A 25,261-nucleotide genomic window follows, 5' to 3' on the forward strand; every position below is an offset into this window, starting at 1 on the left:
TCTTGACTCTGGTAACTCAGCTGTTCTAGTGCTCCTGGACCTAACTTCAGCATTCGACACTGTAGATCACGAAATATTGTTATCGCGTCTTGACCAGTGTGTAGGCCTTAAAGGCACAGCCCTCACATGGTTTAAATCTTATTTATCAGAGAGGTGTTTTTCTGTTCATATGGGTGAACATACCTCTGCCACATCCCCTCTTAAATGCGGGGTGCCCCAAGGGTCCATCTTGGGCCCTATTCTTTTTTCAATTTATATGCTTCCCCTGGGGTCCATATTTAAAACACACAATATATCATTTCATTGTTTTGCTGATGATCTACAGATCTACCTGCCTATTCAAGCCGTGCCTCCACCCAAGCTCTGCTGAACTGTCTAAATTACTAAAATACTAAACAGAAGTAATTCTATTTGGGAATTCCAACCTTCTTGATGGTTGTAACAGTGTTATTGGTCCACTAGCCTCCTACTGTGGCCCTACTGCTAGGAACCTAGGAGTCATCTTTGATTCTGCTTTTAAATTTGACAAACAGCTGGAAAAAGCTGGATTTGACAACTGAACTTATCTAAGACTATTAAGTAAGTGAAGCCCTATCTCTCCCTACCTGACTTTGAGAGGGCGATCCACGCATTTATCACCTGTCGTCTTGATTATTGTAACTCTCTTTATGTTGGACTGGACCAGCAGTCTTTGAACCGCCTACAGGCTGTCCAAGATGCAGCAGCCTGATTGTTGACAGGCAAAAAACGACAAGATGATATATCTCCTATTCTTGCCTCTCTTCACTGGCTCCCTGTTCAGTTCAGGGTTAAAGCTATGGTCTACGATTTGAAAGATTTGTTATTATTATTAACATCATTTAGATGGTGGTTATGACCCAATAGTACCACCTACACAATATGAAGAGTAAAAGGAACCAAAAAAAAAGACATTCTCTCTAGTGTCTGTAAAACTGAAAAGAAATTGACCAATAGGAACCATCCGGCCCGGATGGCTACTATTGGATCGATTTTTTCCGATCCAATCCTCGCTCACTCTCCTACTCCTGCTCACGTCTGGTCCTGACCCACTTCCGCATTTGAAACTGCAAGCGACAAGAGGTTTGTTTTGCCCTGAGCAGTTCAGCTGCCTCTGCTTGCCCCACTGACAAAGAGTCAAAGAAAGAAAGTCTGTCACTGAAAAGACACAAAGCGGAGATGTGAAACAAAGAGGGTTCAAACCCGAGTAAACATCGGGTCATCGTTTGAACGGTGGGGAAAGGTCCGTGAAGATATGGACCCGGTGCTGATACAGCGGAGTTTCTATTGAGCAGGTAACCTACGTCTTTATTGTGGATGTTGTGACACAGATAACTTTCATGCCGATGCTGGCTTATGACTGTGAAAGCTGCCGTTAGTTTGTTTCTGTGTTATTAGACGGTGTCTGTCTCTGGAGTATTGTCAACACTTGTTTACTTGTTCGACGGAGACGTTAGCCTCTATGCTAGCATTGTAAGCTAACAACAAGCTAACATTGCTAACATGTTTACACCAAATTAGCCTATGTATTTGCTCGTGGCAGCTAAATGAAGCAGCAAGTAAGATGAATAAAGGGATGGATGATTTCCAATGCGAAGCGGAGGGGTTTCGGATTAATTTCCGGATTTTTATCTTATTTAGGTGGTACACGAGTCCCCGAAATAGCAGTCAGTCATCCCTGTGTTATGTTTTACTGTGAGTCAATAAAGTGGACCTAAAGATGATCACCAAGTGACAGAAAATCTTTTGCATAACACTTCACTAACTACTCAACTGTTTTGCTAACCCTCCTCCCGGTCTTGTCCGTTTGTTTCAACGAAGCCTTTGCTAAATCGATATGATGGATTGTCATAAACAAGACATTACGGTTTACGGACACGTTTGTGTCGCGGTCTGTGTGAGTCTCAGACCAGCTGTGTGTGTCCCAGCTGCTGTCTGGTGCTACTCAGAATGCTTTTTTCAAACCTTTCTCAGATCGTAGACCAGAGCTTTAAGTTCAACATTTTATTGTTTGTATTTAAAAGCCTGAATGGTCTAGCCCCTCTTTACTTATCCGACCTCATTAAGCCTTACACTCACTCCAGCTAGAGCATTGAGGTCAAGCAACCAGCTACTGCCGGTTTGCCCCAGATCAAAATTAAAAAGCAAGAGCGACAGAGCATTTTCAGTTGTGGCCTCTAATTTATGGAACAATCTACCACTCCATATTAGAGCAGCTGAAACTCTGGAGCATTTTAAATCACTTTTAAAGACCCACCTCTTCTCACTGGCCTACAACTCACCCTGACACCCTGACTTGCTATTTTCATCTTTTAGTATAGCTTCTATTTGTCTTAGTATAGCTTTTATTTGTTTTATTGTATTATTTATCTTATTGTTACTATATGTTGATGATTTATGCTGTTTTTATCAACTAACGTTGTTTTTAAATGTGCTATATAAATACATTTTGAGTTGAGTTGAGTTGAGGTCAGAGGTGAATAAGACACTTTGCAACAAGGCAATAAATACCAACAACAAAACGTCAATTATGCATTAAAATTTGGTAAATTTGTGTATGTAAAACTGCCACAAATGCTTTGCTCCAAATGGCAGTGAAAATTGGTGTTAGTATAAGAATATAAACTTCATATCCCAAAAATGATGTAATGCGAAAAAAACACAGCACACACCAGACTCCTATTTAACATCACGGCTCTTTCAAAGTGCTTTGTACAAAATTAGACCAATGAAGTTAAATATGCATAAATTGTGTTTATTTCAAACAGTAACATTAATTTCAGGGGCTCATTTGAAAGAGAGTAACATGTGTTCAAATGTATGAAAGTGTCCTTTTAAAGTTCTCTGTACTCAGATAAGATTTTCTGTACATTTTACACAGTCATCAAAAGGCAAAACATAGTCTATGTCTGCCTGGGAAAGTGAGATTATCAAGCTGAAGTGCTGCAGCCTGAGCTACAATCAGACACCTTAATGTAAAGTTAGCAATATTTTTAAGAAAAACATATTGGGATGAGAAATGATGAAGGTCATTAATATTACATGTGAAAAAAGCTTTCTTGTTTCTTATTTAAAGACACTGGATTCTTCAGCAACGGTACATTCAGGTTTCTGTGTTTCAGATTGTAAAAAGCTACAATATGAGATCAAATGATTAACTGATATTGAAAAACGTTAATATAATAAATATCTATGAAACACATTTTGTAGTATCATAAACAAGCATTACTTTGAAAACACATATAATGGATGATGTGCTAGTCTAGAGATGTTTGCCACACAAAAACTGTATAATTCTGTTTTTAATCTGTGTCAATTTGAAACCATATATGAGCGGATTGATGACTGGAGGAATAATGAGAAATTCCATTGACATAAAATTGTTGACACCTTGTGGTAACTTTTTTGAGCCAAATCGCATGTACAACAAATCAAAAAGTAAAGACACCAGAACAATAATTAAACATAATAAATGTGGCAGACATGTTTGCATGAACTTACTTCTGTTCTCACTGGAAAATAGACATTTTTTGAGAAGATACATATAAGACCAAACAATAAACATGATATGTAAAAAATAAAATGTATAGTTAAAAGCTGGAACAATAACATGTGCTATGGAGGCAGAACAAGCCAGTTTACCAACCAAATGATTAATACAGTAGATTTTTGGTATGTGTGAGCCACATAACCTCAATCTAAATGTTGTTATTGAGCCTAAGAACACTAAATATAAGGGTATAAGCCAAGCAAACAACACAAACACACAAACTCTTTGTGTAGTCATCACAGAGTGGTACACAAGAGGTCGACATATAGCCACATATCTGTCATAAGCCATTACCACAAGAATAGAGAAATCAGCACAGGCTGAAGAGTGCAACACAAAACCCTGCAGAAGGCATCCAGCATATGAGATGACATGAGTGGTAGACAGAAGATCAATGAGGAATTTGGGGTAAAAGCCTGTAGTCCCATAAAGTCCATTGACACACAGATTACAGAGGAAGATGTACATGGGCTCATGAAGGTTTTTATCCACAGCAATCGTCACAATAATGGTCAAATTTACCAGCCAAATCACACAGTAACACAGTAAAGTGAGAGCAAAGAGAGTGTGTCTGTAGTTTGTTGTCCCACTTAATCCCGACAGAGTAAAAATAGTAATTTCTGAAAAATTATCCATCATACTAAAAATTGTTCAGTTTCCTATATCATTCTAAGTCTGAAACAAGATTTTCAATCACATATAGAAAAGATGTTGCATGTGCATCCAGCTCTGTGTCTGTCTACAGCCCAACCTGCACTGCTCATATCAGTTTATATCCTTTCAGCAACAGTTAATGAGCAGACGTAAATGGGAATTCAAACAATCCAACAGAGGCAGCTGTCTAGACTGGTTAGGTGATGTCAGAGAAAGCTGCCCAAATGGCAAAACTTACAGTAGAGTGTTCTGGCTGGTGGTCAGTCGCAAATTCGGGCAGGTGCTGTGGTGCTGGACAGCTGTGACCACAAATTCCGAGTTAACAGATAAGACATAGGAAATGAAATGTCGGCCACTCAGCCCTCCTAAAAAAGGAGCTGAATTGGACTGCTGACTGGGCCACCCACTCAAGTATATCAAAAACAGCCCAAGTATATTTGGCGACCCATTTTTAGCATCGTTTACTTAATTTTTTATCCGTTCGAGAGATTAACGACATCTGAATGTTACATGTATAAATCACTTTTGTATTGTCCACTTGTGAGCGGATTGTAACCCGACGTGGAAGATTAGACCTTCCCTTTCTTTCTCGGTTGCCTGTATAAGCCTGTGGACAATTTGTTGAAGTCGTTTAATGCTGCTGGACCGTGAATTTCTTCATGAAGGACTCAGGTCAGATTTTCCGTGACAGACCAAAGGATTTGACATTTGGCATGTTCTCGAGCGACAGTAGGTAACGTTATTTTACAAATGGACTCTGCGACCAGCTTACAGCAGAACACAGAAGTTCCACAGAGCCCCTTTAGAGAGGTCATTTATGCTTTTTGGGTTTTTGCCTTTCCTTTATTGTGTTCTGTAGCATTTTTGTGCATGTAAAGGGTCTGCAAAGTTAAAAAGGCCAAAGTCCATGTCAAAGAGAGTTACTCTCTCCCACAGAAAACACTGTTCCTGCACTACCTGAATTGCCTGATTTGGAGTTGAGTCTTTACTTCTGTAACTTATGTGCGTCACTATGTAACAGGCGTCATATAAATATACATTTTTACATATTTATCATAAAATATATACACTCCAGTCAGTGAACAGACATGCAGTGGCCACTGCTGTAGTAGCATTATTTTAGATCACACTACCTTGCTGAGCATGACCCACCGTACTCTGCCTCTGATTGGCTACATCCTGCCTCTTAAGTAATGGGCATGTGCAACTCTCACCAAAGACTGAACAGAGACGAGATGTCTCACTCTGCAGCTAAAACTAAGCATTCAAGACACAGTGTGAAAAGGGATGCTGCAGCAATGCACCATATGAGAACATAATGGTTTCTGAAAATTAACATAGCAATTTTCATTATGTGGTAGGCATATAAACTTGATCTCAATGTTGTTATTGCCAAATTATGACACAGAAATGACTGCCATTGGTGCCACCAAAAAGCAGCAAACACTGATATAGAATATAAAAAAATAAATACAGCACACTTCAATATCATGGGGAGTCTTTATCACTAACCCTGATGTTGAACTGCATTTCGTATTGGTATATACTCTATGCAAGTACAGATCAGTTGAATGTAATCCTGTTTAATACGATCCACTACTTTACTCTAACTGAGGTAGTCGCAGCTCCACTTAATCAAATGTCCAGTTTGTGGCTCTGGATTATAGCTTAACTGTAAATATTCACTTGCCTTTAAAACAGGAACGGTTTGGAATATTGTTTGAAAACATGTTGTTTTTCCATTTATACGTTGTTTTAGCCTTTTTAAGTATTGCAATTTATAGATAAAATCAATCCTTGGTGTAAGACTTTCCTCTGCTACACATGCATGTCCAGAAAGAAGATTACACTACTGTACATGCTATAAGGTATGTCTATGCTTTAAGAGACATTCTTTATTTTGATTTACAGAAAATCTTACATTCCTAACATTACTGACATTCTCAGCAATAGTTATTCTAACCACTGTATTCCTTGTTTTATCCCACAATGTTTCACCATTTTCAGCTGTTTTATCTCTATTTGTGTTTTTTTTATCTGCTGTTGATTCTCTTTTCTATGAAGCACTCTGTAACCTTGTTTAGAAAAGTGCTGTGTAAATAAAGTTATTATTAGAAAGTTATTATTTTCCAAATACTACCTTTAATTTTATTTTGTTTAACCCTGCTGTCCTTCTCCAGCAACTATTGGTTTGAATTCATTTTTTCCAGTATGAAAATGAACTAGCGGAGGCTTTATGATGAAATCAGTACACATTCAATTATTTATTTTTCTTATTTTAATCAGATTTTTATGACAGTTGAACATTTTAAAAGATGACAGCAAATATATTAAGTCTACAATGCACAACATTAAAGTCAAAAAGAACAAAGAAAACATGAAAACTAACTCGTATAAAGCATCCACACGGACAAAATCCCCTGCTCCTGCTCACCCCGGGGAAAATTTCTGTCAGTGCTAAAAGCTGGCAATGAAGTACAGTGTTGCTTGGAGTATGCAATATATGACACCTACAAAGATACTGATACATATAATTGTATTATGCCAACTATATAATAAGACTATGAAAAATGAAGAAGTTGAGTGATACAGTGTTCTTTGCACTTCTGTAACAAACAACTTAAGCAGATGATGATTTAAAACATCAACTTTCTTTCTACTAATGACACATTCTCTGCACAGATTAACTCATGACCCGAGTCTTGTGACGTTTATCACACAGAAACTGAAGAATTCGATTTCTTATTTGTGTCAGTTTTACACCGTATATGATTGGATTGATGATTGGTGGAATAAGGAGAAATTCTATTCCAATAAAATTGTTGACACCTTCTGGCAACGTTTTTGAGCCAAATCGCATGTACAACAAATCAAAAAGCAAACACACAACAACAATTATCAAACAGGATAAGTGTGGCAGACATGTTTGCATGAACTTACTTCTGTTCTCGCTGGAATGTAGACATTTTTTGAGTAGATACATGTAAGACCAAACAATAAATATAACATGTAAAAAATAAAATGTATAGTTAAAAGCTGGAACAATAATGCTTGCTATGGAGGCAGAACAAGCCAGTTTACCAACCAAATAAGTAATACAGTAGATTTTTGCTATGTGTGAGCCGCATAACCTTGATCCTAACGTTGTTATTGTGCCCATAGACACCAGTAAAAGGGGTATAAGCCAAGCAAAAAACACAAACATAGCAATTTTTTGTGTAGTCATCACAGAGTGGTACACCAAAGGTCGACATATAGCCACATATCTGTCATAGGCCATTACCACGAGAATAGAGAAATCAGCACAGGCTGAAGAGTGCAACACAAAACCCTGCAGAAGGCATCCAGCATATGAGATGACATGAATGGGAGACAGAAGATCAATGAGGAATTTGGGGTAAAAGCCTGCAGTCCCATAAAGTCCATTGATACACAGATTACAGAGGAAGATGTACATGGGCTCATGAAGGTTTTTATCCACAACAATCGTCACAATAATGGTCAAATTTACCAGCCAAATCACACAGTAACACAGTAAAGTGAGAGCAAAGAGAGTGTGTCTGTAGTTTGTTGTCCCACTTAATCCTGACAGAGTAAACATCATAATTTCTGAAACATTATCCATCTTATTGAAAATACAGTTTACTACCTTCAATATCTGAAACGACGTTATGAGCGCTGTGCTGACAGGAAATTGCATTTACAAAGGACCAGCTCTCTGTCTGTCGATCCCTATACCAACCTGAGCTGTCACTTCAACATCAGCATTTATCTTCTAGTCGCAGCAGCAGATAATAAGCTAGAGACCATTGGGATTTTCAAACCATCCAATCAGTGAGTTGAAATAAACTGGAGTTGTCATAACAAGGACATTGACAAGTTATGTTGTCATGTCATGGTTAAGATGATGTCATGTTAGTCTTGTTTACACCCCTCTCAAATAAAGTGTAACCATTTGACCGCATTTCATCAAAAAGTGACGAAGGTATTTGGAAAAAGACATTAAATATCTACTTAAAACTTTTCTGACCATGTGTATGACAAACAGCCACAACTTGTTGACAATGAAGTGTAACTTTTAGTATAAAATGTAAATTTCAACACCCAAACATTAAGTTATGTTATATGAAAACAGCACACGTGACTTGTTTTTACCAATTTGGCCATTTTAAAGTGCTTAATACAAAATTGAACCAAAGCAGTCGGATAGGAAGAGCTCTGATGTTGGTGGACCCAGCTTTCTCTGTATTTGCACGCTTTTTCATCCATCACTTACAGCAGATGTACACATGAAACATTTACAGTCAGTGGCCCGAATGACACCAGACTTTCCGCTGGGCAAATCTCCACTTAAAACGGCAGAGAAAGTGAAGTGTAGAGTCCCTCCAGCTAACACACTAGCTTGACAGCAGGGAGTATTACAGTTTTTCTCAATTGTTTACACACAATTACTGGTACTTGAGACACAATGACCTCAACATGAAACTTGTGCACCAACCCCCTGAACCAATTCTGCTAAACTACAAGCACAATTCCTGCTTTACACTCAAATTGCAGTTCTAAAACACACTTTTTTCAGAACACTACGCACAATTCTCTGCATTTGGCACAATTTCCATGGAGAAAATCTCTTGTTTTCACAAGGAACACACTGTTATTCAAAATTATAAAGTTAATTGCCCCACTATGCACACTGACTCATCACATGGGCAAACAACTGTCACATAGTTTTACAATAAGCAATCAGAGCTTTAGCATAAAAAGGCAACATGATGATGCAATGTGGATGAGGTGCTGTGGCCCGACCGAAACAGAAGAGAGGATGCAGCATAGTTTTTTTTTCTTTTTCTTCTTTTATCTTTTTTTTTTTTACTGTAACTGCAAATTCTTCTGTTGCTTTGTATGTCGACCACTGTATGTGCAACTTTGTGTTGGTTGGGATGTACACCGTGTACATTGTTTTTGTGGGAAAAATAAAATATATTTGTTACTGTGTATTTGTGTGTTCTGAGTATAAAAACAATATTCTAAAATATTTCACAACACACTTATGTATGCACTGTCTGTAGTAAGTGTGACACTGAACAAAAACGGTGAATGATGAATGGAGAAGAAGTGTTTTCCATTCATCATAGTGTTTTACATTGAGCGCATCAGAGTTCAACTGGTTCTTATAAATGTCTATTCATATGATGGTTTGTGTGTGTCATTTGAAAACAAAATATCATTTTGAGAAGAAATAACATTGTTTTGAATGTAAAGTTTCATTTTGCAGGAGAAGTTTTTTGATTTGTGTGTAGAGTTCTGAGAGTATGAGGCATGCTTTCAGAAAATGTGTGTAAACAATCGAGAAAAACTGTGAAGCAACACTAGGTAGTTTCCGACCTTAAAATAATGTTTCTAAACTCAGTTAAGTGGTAGAAAAACGGTTAATAGGATGAATGTTGACGTCTCTGCAGCCTGAGGGAGTTCCTTAGTTCATGGAGATAATCAACGTAATTGTTGAACAGTGTGGTCGGGAGGTAACGTTAGGCTATTGCTGTTAGCGGTAACGTTAGCATGCTTCTTACTGTTGTCATACCGAGTTGGTTGTAGTTATTACGCCGAACACAACGTCAACTTGCGATTGTATTTAGTAACTCCCAAAAACATAGTTATATTTTCAGATGTTACTAAACACATTCACGCCCAAGCGTCGTGTTTTGGAAGTAACTTAGTCGGTGCAATCACTATAACCAACTCGGTATGAGAATAATTCTAACAAGCTAGTGTGTTGTGCAGCCTATATGCTAACAAACTATCTCTCTGAATCTCTGAATCTAGCTTGTTGTTGGCACTCGATTGAGGTTTTTTCAGACGATTTTGTGATTCGCCGGCTACATCAACAAATTCACGTGTATTCATTTTCCCCAGGGACGATCAGACAGCGACAGTATTTACGACACTGGTAACAGATAATTGCGCTTCTCAACCAGCTGGGGGTAGTAATGAGTCCAAACTACCTAGTGCTGCTTTAACAATAGCCATGTTTGCTCTTTCCGTTAATTATGATGATGCTAGGTGTTTTCTTACCTGTGTGAGACATTAGGCAGTTGGATATGGTTAACAACAATGTGCTTCGCTCACAGTACAAAGCACCTGGGCCTGTCGTTCAGCAGCTAACCAGTAGCATAAAGCACACAGCCCCTGAGCCAAGGAACAAGCAAGCACATCACTTACGTATGTTAACCTGCTTACATTACAAAATTAAAGAAAATAATCATTGACTCTTGGTTTCAAACCGGACACGAAACACGTTCTTTGGAGGGAAAGTCCGGTGCATGGCCACTGGGTCAGCGTCAGGGCCACTGACCAGGCTGCTGTATTTGATGTGTTGAGAAGTGACAACAGGCTTAATTTGGTGCCAACTGTGTAGGACTCCACCGAGCCCTAAATGCCAGCCCTTTGTCATTGTCTCTATCTCCTCTGACCCACACGTCTTGGTTTTGGTCTGGTTGAATATTTTGCTGCCTGCAACACTAACATACACATTCCTCACTGATCCAATACATTCCACTCTCTGCTGATGCAATTACTCTTTAGTCCATGCTCTTTTTCTTTCATTGTTTTTTTTATATATATATATATATACATAATAAAATACATAATTGGTATTTTAACTGATGGTCTCCCCTCCTTGTCACATGCATTGAGCTAATTTGTGACACTTGCTATAATTTTAGAAGAACATTAAATGTCCTTTCCTGCTGTTGTTACTGTAAATATCTAGGTTTCAAGTTTGTTTGCTTTTTATCAAAAAAGTGAACAAGACACTTTGCAACAAGACAATAAATACAAACAACAAAATGTCAGTTATGCATTTAAATTTGGTAAAGTTGTGTATGTAAAACTGCCACAAATGCTTTGCTCCAAATGGCAGTGAAAAGTAGGTGTTAGTATAAGAATATAAACTTCATATCCCAAAAATGATGTAATGTGAAAAAAACACAGCACACACCAGACTCCTATTAAACACCACAGCCATTTCAAAGTGCATGGTACAAAATTAGACCAATGAAGTCAAATATGCATAAACTGTGTTTATTTCAAACGGTAACATTAATATTCAGGGGCTCATTTGAAAGAGAGTAACCTGTGTTGAAATGTATGAAAGTGTCCTTTTAAAGTTCTCTGTACTCAGATAATATTTCCCTAACATTTTACACTGTCATCATAGGGCAAAACATACTCTATGCCTGCCCGGGAATGTGAGATTTTCAAGCTGAGGTGCTGTAGCCTTAGCTACAATCAGACACCTCAATGTAAATGTCGCAATATTTTCAAGAAAAGCATATTGGGATGAGAAATGTATTTATTGATAAAGGTAATTTATATTACATGTGAACAAAGCTTTCTTGTTTCTTATTTAAAGACACTGGATTCTTCAGCAACGGTACATTCAGGTTTCTGTGTTTCAGATTGTAAAAAGCTACAGTATGAGATCAAATGATTAACTGATATTGAAAAACATTAATATAATAAATATCTATGAAACACATTTTGTAGTATCATAAACAAGCATTACTTTGAAAACACATTTAATGGATGATGTGCTAGTCTAGAGATGTTTGCCACACAGAAACTGTATAATTCTGTTTTTAATCTGTGTCAATTTGAAACCATATATGAGCGGATTGATGAGTGGAGGAATAATGAGATATTCCATTGACATAAAACTCTTGACACCTTGTGGTAACTTTTTTGAGCCAAATCGGATGTACAACAAATCAAAAAGTAAAGAAACCACTACAGTAATTAAACATAATAAATGTGGCAGACATGTTTGCATGAACTTACTTCTGTTCTCACTGGAAAATAGGCATTTTTTGAGAAGATACATATAAGACCAAACAATAAACATGATATGTAAAAAATAAAATGTATAATTAAAAGCTGGAACAATAACGTGTGCTATGGAGGGAGAACAAGCCAGTTTACCAACCAAATGATTAATACAGTAGATTTTTGGTATGTGTGAGCCACATAACCTCAATCTTAATGTTGTTATTGAGCTTAAGAACATTAAATAAAAGGGTATAAGCCAAGCAAACAACACAAACACACAAACTCTTTGTGTAGTCATCACAGAGTGGTACACAAGAGGTCGACATATAGCCACATATCTGTCATAAGCCATTACCACAAGAATAGAGAAATCAGCACAGGCTGAAGAATGCACCACAAAACCCTGCAGAAGGCATCCAGCATATGAGATGACTTGAGTGGTAGACAGAAGATCAATGAGGAATTTGGGGTAAAAGCCTGCAGTCCCATAAAGTCCATTGATACACAGATTACAGAGGAAGATGTACATGGGCTCATGAAGGTTTTTATCTACAACAATCGTCACAATAATGGTCAAATTTACCAGCCAAATCACACAGTAACACAGTAAAGTGAGAGCAAAGAGAGTGTGTCTGTAGTTTGTTGTCCCACTTAATCCTGACAGAGTAAAAAAAGTAGTTTCTGAAACATTATCCATCATACTGAAAATTGTTCAGTTTCCTATATCATTCTAACTCTGAAACAAGATTTCAATCACATATAGAAAAGATGTTGCCTGTGCATCCAGCTCTGTGTCTGTCTACAGCAATATAGCCCATTTCAGCAACAGATAATGAGCAGATGTAAATGGGAATTTAAACAATCCAACAGAGGCAGCTGTCTAAACTGGTTAGGTGATGTCAGAGAGGCCGACTAAATGGCAAAAATGGCAGTGGAAAGTTCTGGCTGGTGGTCAGTTGCAGATTTGGGCAGGTGCTGTGGCGCTGGACAGCTATGACCACAACCTTCTTGTTGGGACTCCATTGTGGAGCCAGAAGAATCCACTGATAAATGGGGCAGGTTAAAGGTACTGGTAGGGAGACAGGTACAGATTTGGGTTCAGGTTTCAGGGCAATGTTTCCCAAACCAGACCAGACCTATTCAACTGGCAACCTGTGGGCCAAATGCCATCCTTTAACAACTTAATTCCAGCCCTTTGATCATTTTGTTAGTAGGCCTATTAGCCCATTTGTTAATTATGTCTGTTGCTAAGCACGAAAATACTCTTATTTCATAACACGTTTTAAACCAGGCTGTTCAAACAGAGGGAATTTACAGGAATCAAACTGACAACCTACTTCTGAGATTCAAAAGGTGCATTGTTTTTTTCTTTCCTTATTGTAAGCAATTGCATTGTTTTAACGTGTTTAAATTCCGAGCCAACAGCTAAGACATATGAAATGTCGGCCTCCTATAGGAGGGCTGAGGGGCTGAGGGCTGAGAGACTGTAAAATCCAATAGCTGCCCTGACATACAAGCATTAGTTAACTTTACTAGGTTATCAACAATATGCACTTATGACTGGTGTTTATGAAGTAACAGTTACTTAGTGTTTAGAGTGAAGATTACTTTATTTAGAGTTAAGCTCACTCGCAACAAAAAGTAGCCAACACAGTAGCTGTGTCCCAATTCAGGGGCTGCATCCTTCAAAGGACCTGGCCTTTGTGGCCTTCGAAGGCGAGTCCTTTGGGGAGACCTTCGAAGGATAGGTTATTGAGGATAGCAGCGGTGCATCTTCCAAAAAGAGGGAAAAGAAGGCGTGTTCACATGTACACGAGCAGTCACGAGACCGGAGAGAGAGCATTCAAATGGTGCTCAAAGCTAACAGCATAGAGATGGATTTAGCCTGTAAACCTATATGAAATGCCATCTTTTGCATGTCATTTTGAATGTCGCGGGTTTTGGACATATGGATTGTGGCAGATGAGAAGTTTTGAGGATTTTGAAGACATCCATTGTTTGGAAAAATACAGACATTTTTGTACTGTAGCTTTTGAATGCTGCATTATCTATATTTGTTCATCATCCACTTCTAGAAACCAGATGTGACGGCTATGTGCACCATTGTACTACGAGCCTCCCTGTTCTACTTGGTGATGACCCCAGTGACTTCTACAACACCTGCTTCGTAAGTTCTCATAGGAGCATCTTAAAGGAGCACACACATTTATGGGGACATTTGATTTGTATTTACCAGTGTCTCAATGAGAGTGAGATAAAAAAAAATGTAATACCGAATATATCCACGAGTTCAGTACAAACATTGGCATGGGCTGCTTGCTAACTGACAGTTTGGTGTATGCCAGCAGGGTGAAGTTACCAGCGTAGCTCCTGTGAAGTGAGAGGAATACATCTTTCATCTTGAAAACTGACTTATTTAAGTACAAGACCTTGTACATAGTCTTTTTTGTGATTTCTGTTTTATTTTGAATGATGCAGTGGAGAGACAAAGTAAATCCAGGGGGAGAGAGAGGGGATGATAACATGCAGCAAATGGCCCAGGACGAATTCAAACCCGGGGCTGCTGTGGTAAGGACACAGCCTCAGTATGTGATATTTGCTCTACCAGGTGAGCTGCCAGAGCCCTCCCGACCTTGCCTATTTGACTTAGGATTTAGAAACGAAAAAAAAAAGTATTATGTTTTAAATGCAGATGCATTTGGTTTGTCTGGTAGTTCACCTGGTAGAGATGTATCTCATATCAAGGCTGAGTCCACACCACAGCATCTGGGAAGGAGCGCTTTGGTGCATGTTTCCTCCTCTCTCCCCCCTGCTTTTTCTGTCTCTCTACTGTCACTACCACATAAAGCAGAAATGCCTCAAAAAAATCTTAAACGTTTTCTAGATTGATAAAGTCCATTGGCTGGCTTCCAGCTGTTCGCATGGCAACTTAGCGCAAATCATGGCAGTGAATATTTTGTTCACTTTTACCGAGTATGCCACTGACTTCTATCCACTGCCATTGTTTGCGCTGAGCTAAGCCGCAATGTTAAGTGCTGAAAGCCAGCTACTGGATGTACAGACACAAAAAAGATATTGATCATGTTGTCTCACTATGAAAATGATAGAGAAAGGGTTAACTCCCAAATCGTCGGAGTATTCCTTTAATGCACAAGGCTGGAAGGCAGTGTCGGCAGGACAGATGAAATGGTGACAATTTCGAATTGACAATTTACAACATTTCCCTGTTGTAATGTAATGTTTTTGTTTGGTTTCATCCAAGGATTGTGACACTGATGAGACCTGAGCACAAGTATCTGTCGGGGTGCTGACTGTTGTCCGTGAAGATGTGCAACTCACTCCAAATCAGCTCCACCTTCACCCAGTGTCTACTGCCATCATTGTTGAGGGAGGTATTGTAATGGATGATCTCCAGAACCTACCCAAGGCACTTTGCCTCTTGTTTGACTGTCATATGCTTTACATTTGGACTACCCTAAAGCCATGAAAAACACGTTCGGCTTCATTCAAAGAGTGATGCTTGGCTTGGGAGAGAACAAACTCGCACCAAAACTACAAAAAAATCTCTTGAGTTAGAATGCAAATGTACGAGTAGTGACATTTGGCAAATCTCACTTGTAAATTAAGACACTCCACTCAAAGTGTCAGCCCATGGCTGTAGATGTTTGTATATTCATTCACACATATGTGAGATCCATTGCCAGTCATTACCCTCTCAGGTTTTTTCGCTCATTGAATGAAGCCACTTTGCACTTGTCGGCATGTTTTTATTTTTTTTAATACTTTTTATTTAGTGATTTTTGAGTAACATTATTCAGGGATACAAAAGTGCACTTGTCAGCATGTTGGTTCTTTACCCAGGGTGGTCTATAAACTGTTAGTTATTACAGTTTTTAAACTGTGTTTACTGTATTATTGATATTACAGTATTAAAACTGTGTTTGGATGTCATTAAAGGCAATCTTTTTTAAAAAAGTTGAAAAGGAAGAAAAATAAAAAACAATTGATATAGTAAGGGGGCGGCTGTAGCTCAGTGGGTAGAGCAGGTGACCAGCAGCCAGAAGGTTGCTGGTTCAAACCCCGGCTCCCCTGGGCGGAACTGAGCTACGTGCCGAAGCATCCTTGAGCAAGATGCTGAACCCCTAAACTGCTCCTGATGTGCAGTTGGCACTTTGCAAGCTGCAAGGCCGCCTCCGCCATCAGAGGGCCCTGGATGAACTGGCGTCTCATCCAGGGGTGTACCCTGGCCTTCACCCTGTGAGAGCTGGATTTGGCCCCAGTAGCCCCACAACGACTATGAACTACTACGACTACAACGACACAACTATGAATGATAAGTGGTAACACAAGACGGTTTAGCAATATTCCAGATGGCACAGTATACTTTTAGGAAGCCTGACAGTCAAGTAAAGAATTATTGAAACAGAAAAGGCTGGACAGGTCCAGGCAAGGCAAAGTCTTTGGAGTAACGATGCTGTGATAGGGTAAAGGATCACATACAGCAATATATCTATCATATGCCATCATGCTCAGGATAGATACATTAAGCATGTTGCCTGTTGTCACAGTCAGATTATTTTGGGAAGCCTGTGAGATCTTTTATGTTACACTGATTATACTGATTAAGATTAAATTTGATCTCTACTGTCTTTAAAGGGGCACTATGTGGTTTTATCTTTTCCATAACTGAACAAACAAGCTGCTTCTTAGAGGAAAATACCAAACACTGTTTGAAGCTAGAAAGGTGGCTGGGTCCGCCAAATATAAACAAAGTAAAACAGTATGAAATTTGTCCTGTTTATATTTCAGTTTATTCAGTCATGAAAACAAAGAGAGTTTGTTTTTTTTAGACTAATGTGTTCCCACAGTCTGGGTTTAAAACAAACAAAACATAAGCATACAGTATGCAGTAGTGAAGTTCTAAGTGATCATTTTGCAGGTATTATTTTATATCGTGATAACATTCTTAAAACGTGTCTTCTAATTTCTGGTAACTTCAGCCCGTACACAAGAGGATTCAGAAGTGGAGGAATAATAACAAACTCCAGTGACAAAATTACGGCTGCAAATGGATTGACCTCTTCAATATTATACCGGCTCAGGGCAATATCACAAAATGCTGTGATGGAATAAATCACAAATGAAACAACATGTGGCAGACAGCTCTGTAATACTTTTCCTTTAAATTCTGCTGAGCTTTTCCAGCAAACAATTACAATTCGCAAATAAGTATACAAGACATAGAAAAGTGGGAAGAAAGCTGTAGATATGGTCAAAAGCAAACCATAGATATTGTTCACAACATTACTAATGCAAGACAATTTTACAACATTCCAGTTGGCACAGAAGACTTTTTGTATCTCATTGCCACATAAAGGAAGTCTGGCAGACAAAGAAATGCATACTATAACACCAACAGCTGGAAGAATCCAAGCCCATAGTGCCAACTTTAAAACTGCTTTAGAGTTCATCTTTCTGTGATAGTGTAAAGGATGACAAACAGCAACATATCTATCATATGCAATAATGCCCAAAATGGTCATTTCATAGCAGGCATATGTGTAAATAACATAAATCTGAGAGAAACAAGCAGGACGTGAGAACAAATGAGTATCAGAAAGAAGATCCACGAGGAATCTGGGGAAAAAACCAGCAGAACCATACAGAGAGTTGACACATAACATAGCAATAAACATATACATGGGTTCATGTAGTTTTCTTTCTCGAGTTATCACCAGTATTATGACAAGATTGGCAGGAACAATAAAGCTGTAAAGTAGGAAACAAAAAACAAAGGCTGGGTAGCGGTAGTATCCAATGTTCACAAACATGGTGAGGTTAAAGTAAAACGAAACAGTGCTGTTTTCCATTCCACTCACAATAAATCAGAGACAAAGTCATCAGTATTTTTTTCTTTGTTGTGAGATAAACTCTTATTACTGTCCTGAGAAATCAGTAAGCTGATTTGACAGAGTTTTGAGCATCTGTGTGAAGGAAAATTTAAATATTTTGAACAAAATATCACATAATATTTGTCATACAAACAGTAGTTTCACTATGCTTACCGGACTCGTGTGAAGGTGTGTTCTACCTTTGCTCTAGATTAGATACACTCTGTAGACACACCACATGTGTGCAGGTTATGGGAGATGTTAATGACTATTTTATGTTCTCTGACTCTGGACATGTCTTCAGACATACATTCTCCACTCTGGAGAATTATGATGGTGACATAATCCTTTTAGTATGATCATTTATCTCATAGCCACAATGCATCTTAAGATTTTTATTTTAACATTATTTGTGTAAATACTACAGTGTGTTACATAATACTGTATAATAATGTTCACTGTAATGGTATTGTTATTGTAGCAGGTACATTTGAACTAAGAATCATCTTAACTGTAAATTCCAACAGTGCATCCATGACCCCAGTAAGGGGAAGCAACACCCAGGACTATGTTTAGCTCAACACATTGGTTTATATATAAATATATATAAGAAGCACCAATGAACAACAACATAAATGAAAGCTCTTTATGCAAGTCAGGTGTTTCTGTAAACAATGTCAAACCAAATAAAATCAATTTTATTTATATAGCCCAAAATCACAAGCATGTTGCCTCAGTGGGCTTTACAATCTGTAAGTGAACGACATCCTCTGTCCTTAGACCCACAAGTCGGGTGAGGAAAAAATTGCCATATTGAGAAAACAAACCCAAGGATGGCCAGACATGCAGTTGATGTTGTATGTACAGAAAAGAACAACAAAATCACAATTTCCAAGGGGGTTAGGGTTAGGGTTAGTATACATGTCTATATTTAGTATATACAAGGTGGATCTGCAGTGATATGTTCTCTGATCCTGGAGATGTGTAATTCCTGAATGGAGGGCACACTGACACCAATAATTTTCACTGCAGTCCTGACTGTCCGTTGTAGTCTGATCTTTTTGGTGGCTGATCCAAAACACATTGATGAATGTGCAGAAAACAAAGATCATTGTAGACTGGGAGGAGGAAGTACAAGGGAGACACCAGTAGAGACTGGAGACCAACAACAAACAAAACCAAAGGTATGTGGCAGGCAAGCCAGAACATCGCACAATACAAAAGCAGGAGTACCGCTATCATGTGTGATTCAGCTGCAATGTCTACTGTGACTGCAGACGACTGGCCACTGTCAGTAACCACAGCAATTGTGAGGAGAATCCTGCTAAGAGTGAAAATGAGTAAATCTGCCAGGCTTGATAACATCCCTGGCTGTAATAATATGTGCCAATCAGATAGTGGACGCCATTACTGTCATATTTAATATGTTACTGTCACAAGAGAGTGTTCCTACCTGCTTTAAGATAGCCACCCCCATCCCTGTACCTAAATAGTCTGCAGTGTCTAGTCTAGACAATTGCCGCCATGTGGCAAACCCCACCTATTGTGATGGAGTGCTTTGAAAAACTGATTCTCCAACACATTGAAGAAAACATCCTAGTCAGTCTTGACCTTCACCAGTTTGCTATGTAATCTCAACTGCCATCTACTCAGTCTTCACACACCTTGTAAAATAACAACACCTCCATCAGATGGCTTTTTGATGATTTCAGCTCAGAATTCAATACAATCTTCCCCATTAAACTTTGTACTTTGGGCTTGAGTACCACACTCTGCAACTAGATATTGGACTTCCCACAAACAGATCCCAGACTGGATTGGCAGTCACAGCCCCCCTACTCTAGTGCTCACCACCAGTTGCGTGCCTAGCCCCATCCTGTTGATAGTCTACACATACAACATTATTCAACCAAAAGAAGAGAACTCTGTTGTCAAGTTTATCCGGAAAGGCCTTACTAATGGATCCCTTCAAATAGTTATAATATCTAATTTGACATTAAAGGGGAATGTGTTTTCTCTGTCAGGGCCCCTCAGCTGTGGGACTCTGCCTGGGGATCTCAGGCAGGCAGACACAATGTCCTCTTTAAAATCTCTCATAAAAACTCACTTTTATCTTATTGCGCCATAACAGAAAGACCTAAACTTGCTTTGTAAGGTGCTATAAAAACCGAGTTAGTATTATTATTAGTAATCAGTAAGAATGTTAGTTTCATGTTCACTTGTTCTTTAGGCCTCTTTGATTTAAAAGTAATGCATTCTTGCCAATTAGGGGTTTCTGTTCCAAGCCCAAACCAAGCCTCTTACTTATGATTATGTAAATCTCTGATAACAGTATTTACATGGAATGAAGAGAGATGTGAAAAGAGCAGAAAAAAGTATAATAAATTAAACATGGATAAGTTAAATGTCTGACAGAGCTCTTCTTTACTTTAATCTATAGATGTAATAAAATTTCACTTTTCCTTTTACTCTGGAAATCTGTTGACATTAAGTGCTAAGGTAAAGATTTTGATATCAAAAAATCTATATATAGATGGAGTCTTATTACAGAGACACATTATTTGCATATGGCAAACCATTTAATTTAACATAGATGATTAACATTGGTGGCCAAAGCAATTACAATTCATATGGAAACAAACACAAACACATTTTTCACTGCAGAAACTGTGCTATGAAGTCTATTATAACAATAATAGACAAAGTCAAGTAAAATGTAAGGTGACATTTTCAATTAGCCTTGGTCTGATTGTAGAGAGAGGAAGTTAATTAATAATAATACAGTTGTCTGAGTCTGAGTCTTAATTAGGACACCTGATACTCAGACAATATTCATGGGTTTTGTGGATTCACACACACAGGCTCTGGTAATGTTCTACAGGATTTTTTCTTCCTCTGGGGTTTTGAGCATAATATCTTGACAATGTGTCTTCTAATTTCTGGTAATTTAAGGCCATACACAAGAGGATTCAAAAGTGGAGGAATGACAACAAATTCTAGTGACAAAAAAATAGCCACAAAGGGATTTATCTCATCAAGATTTTGTCGGCTTAAGGCAGTATCACTAAACGATGTGACAATATAAATCACAAATGATATAACATGTGGAAGACAACTCTGTAATACCTTTCCCCTGACCTCTGATGAGCTTTTCCAACAAGCAACCACAATTCTCATATATGTGTACAAGATAAAACCAAAGGGAACGGCAGCTATAGCAATGGCCCCCAGCATAGCAGCAATACTGTTAACAGCATCTGTAACACATGATAATTTTACAATATTCCAGCTGGCACAGTATACCTTCTGTATATTGTTACCACATAGAGGAAGCCTGACAATCATATTAATGGTTATTGTAAGATTACAGGCTGGACAGACCCAAGCAAAAAATGACAATGCACAGACAGTTTTAGAGTTCATCTTGCTGTGATAGTGTAAAGGATGACAAACAGCAACATATCTATCATACGCCATAATGCTCAGAATGGTCAGTTCATAAGAAACATATGTGTAAATAACAAATATCTGGGTGAAACAAGCAGGACGTGAGAACAGATGAGTATCAGAAAGGAGATCCATGAGGAATCTGGGGAAGAAACCAGCAGCACCATAAAGAGAGTTGATAGATAAAAATGCAATGAAAATATACATGGGGTCATGTAGTGTTCTCTCCCTTAATATTATCCATATCATGACAAGATTTGCAGACACAATAAAGATGTAAAGCAGGAGGAAAAAAAGAAAGGCTGGATAACGCAAGTGTCCAATGCTCATGAACATGGTTAGGTTAAAGTTAAATGAGAGAGTTTTGTTTTCCATTTTCTAAATCAAAGCATCATGTTGAAAGAAAAATTATAGCATAAACACACAGTATTCAGTCATCATACTGAGCACATCGGAAAAGGTGAGATCTATAAACAGATAAAGTGGATTCAGGGAGTGGACAACATCTTTTATGTTGTCCACCAGGGTAATTGTCATCACATTATTTTACCTCTGGAGGATTTGGAAACTTTTCCACAGTGCATGTTAAAGTTTCTGATGAAACATTTGTTTATGGCAAAACTTGTGTAGTGTGTCATCTGGATCATGTTCTTTGTCTGGGTTATTTCATCTTCATGTTCAGGGAATTTGACAAATCTGCCCTGAACACTGGCAAGGGTAGATCCCACTGAATGTAACACAGGGCCCACTCTGAATTCAGTCACTTCCAGCCCAAATCACTAAATAGAAGGAATGCATATAAACACAATGCAGTGCAATGCATAACACTAATCAGTGCAGTAATGCTCAACTAGATTGGGGCGTTCAACATATGTCTTGGCTATTGACTTCCAAAAAACACGGAGGTCCAAAAGAGCAAGGAGACGAACTTCAGAAGGGCAGAGACACACACGTTACTGGATGGTGTGCATCTTATTTATCAGTGCTTGTTTGGTTCAGTGGTGCTTGCAGGAGAACAAGCATTTTAAAAGTGGTCTGATATCAGGCACAGTCCCCAACATCACTGGAGGAGAGAGTTCCCAAGCTCTTCATGGGATTTTGCCTGCCTGTGTTGGGGAACCAATTGATGAGTGTCAGCCCCTTAACCTCTCTTCAGGTGGTGAATATGTACACCTCACATCTTTAGAGGTCGATCCTTCTGAGGCTGAGCCTAGTGCCAGTGCCAGCACTGCCCGACCTTTGGGTGCAGGGACCGCAAAGTCTCAACTATGACTGGTTAGTTTGAGAACTCATTGTGATTTCTCCCACAAGCCCTGGCTGATGCCAGGTAGGGCTGTTAAAAGCACAGACAACATTAAAGGAACAGTTGAAGAAAGATGCAAAAGCAGGGTTAACGTTAGCTGGCATATGCTGTCTTTTTGCTCGTATCACAGTATCACAGAAATATGCAAAATTAACAAAATAATTAACAGCATATTCAAACCGCATATTGTGCGACTGATAATATGTGGCCAAGACAACTTAAATATAAACTTATATTACGCAAAAGCTTGGTTTTGCCTCCACTGTTAAGACATTGAGAGATCACCAGCAAGACCACAGAAAAGCTTCAAGCTCTTGCTCCTCCAGAAATGGAAGATGTGACAACAGCCAAAAGAATAACTTAAAATGTTTCGAACCAACCTGGCAGGACAAGTTGAACAGAGGTTCGACTTGTTGCGGACCTGCGCCTCTCATCAATGTCACACTTGGCCCAGGTAATTTGTGAACACGGCCCTGCTCCACAGGCACCATGGTGTGCACATGGTACATGATTTGTACACCAGGTACAAATCAGCGCATCACAGCATTTGTGTTTTATTGCTGTTTAAGTTACTGTATACAGTATGCTTATTTTTATTCTAATAGTTTTTGTTATATTTTTATTCAATTGTTATTTTATTCTTTGCTACTTATTTCCCTCTGTATACTGCTGTGTTACCTGTGAATTTCTCCCAAGGGGTATAATAATAGAACATCTTATCTTATCTTATCTTATCTTATCTTATCTTAAGTGTAGACTGCATATCCATAGTCTATAGTTGTTCTATACGGCCTTATTGGCCCTCTACCCACTGTGATCGTGATTCTCTATCTATGAATGAATTAAAGATGATACAGTGATTGTACAGGAATAGTTTCCTAACAGCGGTGGAGGCATTTCAGCAGTATTTTTCAGTTGTCAATATGGAACAGATTACTTAAATTAATGTCTATACAGTTCACTCTCTAAACATATAGCTTCAATAACTGCGTGTTGGTTCTGAGTGCTCAAAACTGTGCATCATTATAAGTCTCTGGTTAAGTACAACTGTACCAATATAATACATCTAAAATATAGAAGCTTGTGATGTTAAGTTGACATTATCTCTGACGTGGTGAATCAGCTCTATGGACATTTTGAGGCTAAAGTTTATGGAGCCCTACTTACAGTTCTGTTGCACATAATTGTGAAGGATTATTGTGGTTGCACTTATTAAGCAGCCAGATTAATGACGACTGATGTTAAGAATAAAAATTCAACAGATGGATATACTGAACTGTATTAAAATATAATAGAACTTTGATTTAATGTATTGATTTCTGGTTTCAGTGTGTAAGTAAGAATGAAGTCATACTGACTCAAGAGCCTGTTTGTGTTAATTAGTGCCTGGACGGGCTCTAGAGTGATCTTGTTTCATTAATTGCTCTCAGAGGAGAGTGGAGCTAATGACCTTTTGACCACGTCTACCATAATTACTGCATGTTCTCTATGTAACATATGTATGTATGTTATTGAAGTGAAGCTCGTTTAAAGCATTAGAGACATCAGGTAAAGTAAATAAGAATAATGATACTGTTAGATTGTAAATTATGATCTTCCAAATAGGTTAGACTGTCCTCTCTATAATCATGTTAAGCCTCAAAGCACTTGTTTAGCAGCATCCCATGAGGCCAACTTACATTGACCATTAGATCTTAATTAGGTGGCTGTAGCCAGCCTTGTTCCCTCAGGCCTGTTGTTTTCCACTGAGGCCCACCAGGGAGGTCACAGTAATGATTCCCATTACAGTTATGGTAAAAAAAAGATAGTCTGACTGGTAATTACATTTGTATTTCATCATTGTGACTGCAAATTGCTGTCCATTTATCCCTCTGAGACATAAGTTACACAACCACAAATCAAAACAATATTCGTCATCGGTTTAGGATGCATGTATGACCTTTTAAACTTAAATTTCACCAAACAGTTATGCCGGAGGTCCCCAAAGAGAAAAGTTTACTTCAGTTTCTACAACAGAGTGATCTGATCTAAAATAACAAATGTGAAAATGTAGATATAGTTGAATGTCCTTCCTATTTTTCCTCTTCCCTTGTAAATCACAGATACGGTATATACAGTTGGTAGACACAATAACAGGAAATTGTGTACAATACCATGCAATCCAATGCAAAAACTCTGATGTGTAATAATGTGAGATATCTGTTGACCCTTTGCCAGTAAGGCACTGATGGTAGTATTGTATCGGACTGCATTATACTGTAAGGTGTTTCAGTTTTTTTGTCCAAGGAAGCAACAAGTCTAAACATTATTAAAGTTTGTAAAACAAAGTTTTCTATAATGACATAATATATTTTTGACCACCAGCTACATCTAATGCCGAGAAAGAAAATGAAAACTTAATATCCACTGGTCTACGTTTGCAGAAACCCCTTCTTTATGTTGATGTTATCATAATATTATAAACATAATCAAGTTTATCATACATCATTTTTATCAAACATTTATTTTGTTGTAGGTAACGGGGGGTTGAAGCTTATTACAAACAGACAAGTTGCAAAAACATGCAGGCAGCAA

General features: G+C 38.3%; 5 protein-coding genes across 5 annotated transcripts; all 5 read right to left on the bottom strand.

Annotated features, from left to right (window-relative positions):
* Positions 1-3,280: 3,280 nt before the first annotated feature.
* Positions 3,281-4,207, bottom strand: LOC311262906 (olfactory receptor 1D2-like; the record flags this gene model as incomplete). Its single annotated transcript, XM_084362657.1, has 1 exon — positions 3,281-4,207. The coding sequence occupies one exon, from the start codon at positions 4,205-4,207 to the stop codon at positions 3,281-3,283; it is 927 nt and encodes a 308-aa protein (XP_084218783.1).
* A 2,698-nt stretch (positions 4,208-6,905) lies between these two features.
* LOC311262907 (olfactory receptor 4B13-like) lies at positions 6,906-7,847 on the bottom strand (the record flags this gene model as incomplete). Its single annotated transcript, XM_084362658.1, has 1 exon — positions 6,906-7,847. One exon carries the CDS (start codon positions 7,845-7,847, stop codon positions 6,906-6,908), a length of 942 nt encoding a protein of 313 aa, XP_084218784.1.
* Positions 7,848-11,635: 3,788 nt separating this feature from the next.
* On the bottom strand, positions 11,636-13,463 carry LOC311262415 (olfactory receptor 4P4-like). Its single transcript, XM_084361772.1, has one exon. The coding sequence runs from the start codon at positions 12,744-12,746 to the stop codon at positions 11,820-11,822; it is 927 nt and encodes a 308-aa protein (XP_084217898.1). The 5' UTR covers positions 12,747-13,463; the 3' UTR covers positions 11,636-11,819.
* A 3,511-nt stretch (positions 13,464-16,974) lies between these two features.
* Positions 16,975-17,916, bottom strand: LOC311262908 (olfactory receptor 10A6-like; the record flags this gene model as incomplete). Its single annotated transcript, XM_084362659.1, has 1 exon — positions 16,975-17,916. One exon carries the CDS (start codon positions 17,914-17,916, stop codon positions 16,975-16,977), a length of 942 nt encoding a protein of 313 aa, XP_084218785.1.
* A 2,853-nt stretch (positions 17,917-20,769) lies between these two features.
* Positions 20,770-21,759, bottom strand: LOC311262909 (olfactory receptor 10A3-like; the record flags this gene model as incomplete). The annotated part of the gene is made up of 1 exon (XM_084362660.1): positions 20,770-21,759. The coding sequence occupies one exon, from the start codon at positions 21,757-21,759 to the stop codon at positions 20,770-20,772; it is 990 nt and encodes a 329-aa protein (XP_084218786.1).
* Between the last annotated feature and the right edge of the window lie 3,502 nt (positions 21,760-25,261).

This window comes from Pagrus pagrus, assembly GCF_965226575.1.
Source record: "Pagrus pagrus genome assembly, chromosome: 9".
Classification (NCBI taxonomy): Eukaryota; Metazoa; Chordata; class Actinopteri; order Spariformes; family Sparidae; genus Pagrus; species Pagrus pagrus.